This window comes from Camellia sinensis, chromosome 4 (assembly GCF_055761805.1).
Source record: "Camellia sinensis isolate YWXY chromosome 4, ASM5576180v1, whole genome shotgun sequence".
NCBI lineage: Eukaryota > Viridiplantae > Streptophyta > Magnoliopsida > Ericales > Theaceae > Camellia > Camellia sinensis.
In genome coordinates, this window is record NC_138964.1 from 189,889,990 (window position 1) to 189,895,895 (window position 5,906).

General features: G+C 38.1%; 1 protein-coding gene across 1 annotated transcript; it reads left to right on the forward strand.

Moving 5' to 3' along the window:
- Positions 1–1,913: 1,913 nt before the first annotated feature.
- On the forward strand, positions 1,914–5,666 carry LOC114307921 (zinc finger protein ENHYDROUS). The gene is made up of 4 exons (XM_028253375.2): positions 1,914–3,174; positions 3,278–3,674; positions 3,772–3,938; positions 4,420–5,666. Exons 1-4 carry the CDS (start codon positions 3,093–3,095, stop codon positions 5,118–5,120), a joined length of 1,347 nt encoding a protein of 448 aa, XP_028109176.1. The 5' UTR covers positions 1,914–3,092; the 3' UTR covers positions 5,121–5,666.
- Positions 5,667–5,906: the final 240 nt, after the last annotated feature.

A 5,906-nucleotide genomic window follows, 5' to 3' on the forward strand; every position in this document is an offset into this window, starting at 1 on the left:
TTTGTACAGGTTGGTTGTGTTTGGGAGCCTAGTGTTGCTGCCCAGATTTTTGGACCTTCGCTCGAGCGAGGAGTTGGTCGCTCGAGCGAGAGTTGAGTTGTGTCTGGTGGATCGAGCCAGAGTGGCTTCGCTCGAGCGAGCGATTGCGTCTGGTTCTGGACCTGAGAGTTGCATTTCTTGGCTTGAGCGAGTTTTTCTTGGCTCGAACGGTCTGGTTTGTTCTTCGCTCGAGCAAGAGGTCTGTCGCTCGAGCGTGCCTCTGGTTACAGACCTGAGGGTTTGAGTTTTTGGCTCGAGCGAGAGTTCCTTGGCTCGAGCGAGAGTTTCTGTGTTTGGTGGCTCGAGCGACCAAGTATTCGCTCGAGCGAACGTGTTTTATATCAGCGGACAGTAGCGTTTTGAAACAGCACTTTTTCACTTTCATTTTTGATTAAACCCTAGATCCGAGACCCTCTCTCTCTAAACTTTCACTCTCTCTAAGAATTGATCTCCATAGAGTGTGAATCTAGCCTAGGGCCTTTGTTAAAAAGATAGAGGGCGTTGAGAGCTTTGTTTTAATCTGAAAAAGTTTGGATTTGGAGCACGTTGATCTTCGAGTCTTCATCTCCTTTTTGGCTCAAACTTCGAGATAGGGATATCCTACTCCTCTCTATGGATTTTGTCTTTAAATTTTGGTATTTTGAGATGTCGGGGTTGGTTTGGTAATTTTGTGAAAGTTTGGGGCTTTTGTGTAATTTTAAAAAATGTTGGGGTTTTATTCATAATAAACCTAGATACATGTTTGGCATAGAAAAATGGAATAAATGTTAAATCATTGATGAAAATGAGACCTAAGGGTTGAAATGTTAATTATGGGAATTGACCTAATTACATTGTTTAATTAATTAGGATAATTAATTGTGAGGAATGAGGAAATGAAATGTTGGTTGAATATCCATTGTGCATTTATTTTCTGTTTAGAAATAACTACTTTGGGTTATCGGTGGAGGATAGTCGTGATTGTTGTAGACAATGCATGATGATTAGGCAAACGGAAACTATTCAATGGAATGTGTCGTGGAACTTGACGGTTGATAGAATACATTAACTGTATGTATTGAGTGATTGTATATAGAACCATTGTGTTTGTATACGTTATGTGTAGAGGAGGAGATGGGGGATGTACTCCGCGGTTTAGGGGAAGATGGGAGATGTACCTCTAAACCGGATAGTGTTGGGAGAAGATAGGGGATGAACTCCGTAGATACAGCTCTTATGCTTGTCTAGAGAAGTGTGGATATAGCTTATATGCTTATCTGTGGATATTGTGGTTATACATATCTGTTGTAGAATGTGGATATAGCTTAATTGCTTATCTGAGAATGTGGATATTGTTGTTATACATATCTGTCGAGAATGTGGTTAGTGCTTATATGCCTATCCGTTAAAAAGGAAAAAATAAAAGGTAACTTGGACTCATAAGTCGTATGACATAAATATGTGATTTATGTGAATGTATCAGTGTTGGCCATCTATCAATTGCTAATCTTTTAGTCATTGTTCATGGTTGGTTTAGTATATTTCTACTGGGCTGTGGCTCACCCTATATGGGAATATCATTTTCAGGTACAGGTAGCATGCCACCTCCAAGGACATAGCTTGGGAGGCTAGAGGCGGGCACACTTTTGTTGTTTTACTTTTTGATGTATTACATGTAAATTCAAGCCAAGGGCTTAATATGTATGAGTTAGTACTCTTTTGTTGTAACCAAGTGTTAACTTGGAAAGCTGTAAGCCCTTAGGGCATTTGCTTTTGTTGTTAACATGTAATACTTATGTAATGAAATTCTGATAAATGGAAGGACGTGGTTATTACATATGTCAATGCATATCTTTATTGATGGGTTTAATGTTGTTAATTTGAGGGTGTTACAGGGTGTGAAAAGACAATTTTGTTATTACAACACAAAAATAACAAAGATAATTATTATACAATTGAAGGTGTTTATGTAATTTTATAGATTTAATCCTAACAAATTATTACAACAACACTATTACACAAACAAACATATTTATCATGCATCTTTAAACTAATATCACCATATTAACATAATCCGCCAAACAAACGAGATCTGAAATTTAGAACAATTTTCTATGTATTTTTCTTAGTACAAATATTGCTAAAGTGGGGGTAAAATGTAATACAATAACTTCCGTTAACATCTATTTGAAATTTTGTGTTGTTTTGAAATGTATATTAGTTTTTTGATTTTTTTTTTTAAACGTATAAAAAAAATAGAGAGATGATGTGACCTAAAAAATAAAAATAAAAAACTAAAAAACAGTCCAAAAAAAAAAAAGAAGCCAAAGTTGCCAAAATGGGCCTTTGATAGGGGTGGTTTTTATTATTTTAGAAATGTAAAGGACATTAGCTGTAATTTGATAAGCCACAAGGGTCTGGATTTAATTTTACAATTTTCTTCCCTCTCCAGAAAAGTAAACGAGAGAGAAACACAGAAGAAGAGATTTCAATCTCTCCCTTAAATTTTTCTTCCTCTTTCTCTCACTAGTTTTTTGAGCCGTGGACTCGAGCAATTGTTCCTCTACTAGTTTCCCAAAGCTTAAATCTGTTTGTTATTTCAGTTTTTTCGTCCAAAAATGGAAATTTTCTGGTAATTATCAAGTGACAGTTGAACAGCAAAGAACTAGTTTCACTTTCATGAGTCTCTGGTGTCCTTAAAGCTCGAGAATTTCGGTGAAACATCTCATTCTGTGTCCTATTTCATTTCCACAGAGAAGATTAAATTCAAAATTTTTAACCGTTGGGTTGCACTGTTTTCGCCGGCGGCCAGTTTTCCCGTAGCATCGGCGACTAGTATTTCAGATCCTTCGTCGTTCTCTGAGCTCAGAGATGATTTTGAGTTATGAGTATTGCTAATTAGCTTGTTTTTTAATCTGGGTTTGGGTCAGAACTTGATTACAGTCTGGTTGGTAGGTGGGAAAATAGAAAAAAGCAAGGTTGACTGGTGGATAGATAGATAGAAAGAGCTCAATGAGTCGAAACCCAACATTCCTCAACTTTTTGAATATAAATTAGTACCAATTTCATCATCCATGAATGACTCCACAGCTTCAGGGAATCAAATTGTCCCTCCAAAACCAGAAAAGAAGAAGCGAAATCTCCCCGGAATGCCAGGTAAAAAAAATCACTGATTGATTATAAGTATTTTTTTTTTTTTTTTGGTTTCCTTCAATTGAATTTATATATGATTTTTTTTATATATAATTTTCATTTTCAGATCCCGATTCTGAGGTGATTGCTCTGTCTCCGAAGAGTTTACTAGCTACCAATCGATTTGTATGTGAAATCTGCAGCAAAGGGTTTCAGAGAGACCAGAATTTACAGCTCCATAGGAGAGGACACAATCTTCCATGGAAGCTTCGTCAGAAATCAAGCAAAGAGGTTAGAAAGCGAGTCTATGTGTGTCCCGAGACGTCCTGTGTTCACCACGATCCTTCGCGAGCACTCGGCGATCTCACGGGGATTAAAAAGCATTTCTGCAGAAAACATGGCGAGAAGAAATGGAAATGTGACAAGTGTTCAAAGAAATACGCGGTTCAGTCTGATTGGAAGGCTCATTCGAAGGTTTGTGGAACTAAAGAGTACAAATGCGATTGTGGGACTCTGTTTTCAAGGTGGTGGTTGTTGAATTGAATCCTCTGTTTTTTTTGTTTCCTCTGTCTTCAGTGTTTTGGGTTTTCTGAAATTGCTTCTGTTTTGGTTGTTTTGAAGGAGGGATAGCTTTATCACACACAGAGCTTTCTGTGATGCCTTAGCTGAGGAGAGTACTAAAGCAGTGGCACCTCATGAGGACTCGAAAATTGATATTGTTGCTTCATCGCCACCATCGCTACGACCAACAGCTGAGATATCCTCTGTTTTGCCCATTCAAAATTCAGGTATTTGCGGCAATATTTTTGGAAATTTTGCTATTTTTAGTTTGGGTTTTGTCTGATGCGTTTTAGCTGAGTAAAGAAACAAAAAACTTAACTTTGGAGTTAAGTTGTTTTTTGTCATTTACTGATCTTTGTTCTGTTCTGTTTATCCATAAGACTATACTGATCTGAGATTTTGTAAGACATGAACTAGAAAACAAGAAATACAAGTTTTTTTAGAGGAGAGCTAATGCAAATAGATTCAAAAGCTAAAAAAGAGAGTGGAGTGGATATTGTGAAAGGAGACTATTATTGATTCTCTTTTTACCTCAAATATTGTTCTTTTATGAGAAAAGCCCAACTTTTCTATGAATAATGTCTCTTGAGTGAAGTGGATTATTATTGATTCTCACTTTACCTCAAATATTGTTCTTTAATTTCTATAGATATTATATAATTGATCCTTTTCTATTTATTTTGCTTTTGAATGTTTCTATTTTTCCAGAGTTTCGAGAAAATCCAAATCCGACCCAGATCTTAGATGATGCACCGGTAAGCTGTGGCAATACTAGCAGCTCGAGCAGCAATGGAAGTACAAGCAGTAGTGTATTTGGTAGCTTGTTTGCATCTTCAACAAATTTACAACCTCAACCAGCTGGATTTACCAACTTAATCCGATCCATGTCTCATCCTGAACGAGTACCTGACCTCACACCATCTTCATCCACTGAACCTGTTTCTCTGTGTCTCAACACCAATCATGGGTCTTCAATTTTCGGCACTGCAGGGCAAGAACTCGAGCAGTATGCTCCACTACCCCACCCAGCGATGTCTGCGACAGCATTGCTTCAGAAAGCTGCTCAGATGGGGGCAGCTGTAACAAATTCATCGTCGCTGAGAGGGTTTGGGATTGCTTCATTGACCTCTTCGGGAGAGCAGCACTGGGATCGGAGGCAGATTCAGCCAGAGAGTGGCTCTGATTGGAAGGAATTGATGTTGGGGACCCAGTCTGTGTTTGGTCCCAAGCAAACGATCCTTGATCTTCTTGGGTTGGGGATGGCTGCCGGTAGCAGCCCCACTAGTGGTCTATCGGCCCTAATGACCTCCATTGGTGGCGGCGGCGGCGGCTTTGATATGGCCACCGCAACAGCAGCAACATATGGTGGTGGAGAATTCAGCGGCAAAGACATGGAAAGAAGGTCATGACAAATTGATGCTGCAGATGTAAGATATGTAATATTTATGACCAGTAATGCCCTTACGGAGGCAAGCATTAAACCTGAGGCAGTAATAGGCCCATGGTTCGGAATCCTTCCTATTGTGTAATGAGGATATGGCTGTATTTTGTCTAGACGGCAGGCGGGCCGGGGGGGGAGAGAAAGAAGAAAGAAATGAGTGGAAAGCAGTGAATTATTGTGAATGTGTGAGATTGTAAAGCTAGAAAATGTAACAAGAAGAATCTGTATATGGCAAGTGAATCTGGATATGTCTACCAAAGACGGAAGAGGAAGGGATGAATTTACGCTATTCAAATTGAAGCCTTTTGGTTTAGAAAATAGAAGGGTTTTACTTGAATTTCCCGTAGGATGAGGATGAAGTGGATTTTGGGTCGATGATAGAAGGAAAACATCTTGAATTTTGGTTTTTTATTCTGCTTAGGTACACTGGAACCAGTTAGCCTCGAACCAACTTGATTATTTATGAATAAATTTGTAATTGACCACAATAGTATATATGTTTGTGTTGTGTTTATATCTTTGTCGTGAAATACTAGAATAATGGTGCGTTGGTATCTAGTCAACTTTTCAGAAAAATGATTCCGTATTGCATACAGATTCTCCTTGGGAAGGAAAGTCCAGGGAACATAAGTTTCCAGAAAATGATAACGAAATTTTGATATATTTAAATTTCGAAAAAAAAAATGTTAGAAGTCTCAATTTTTTTTTAATCAAACATTGATATGGGTGTGTATCCACACTCTTGTAAATGTTT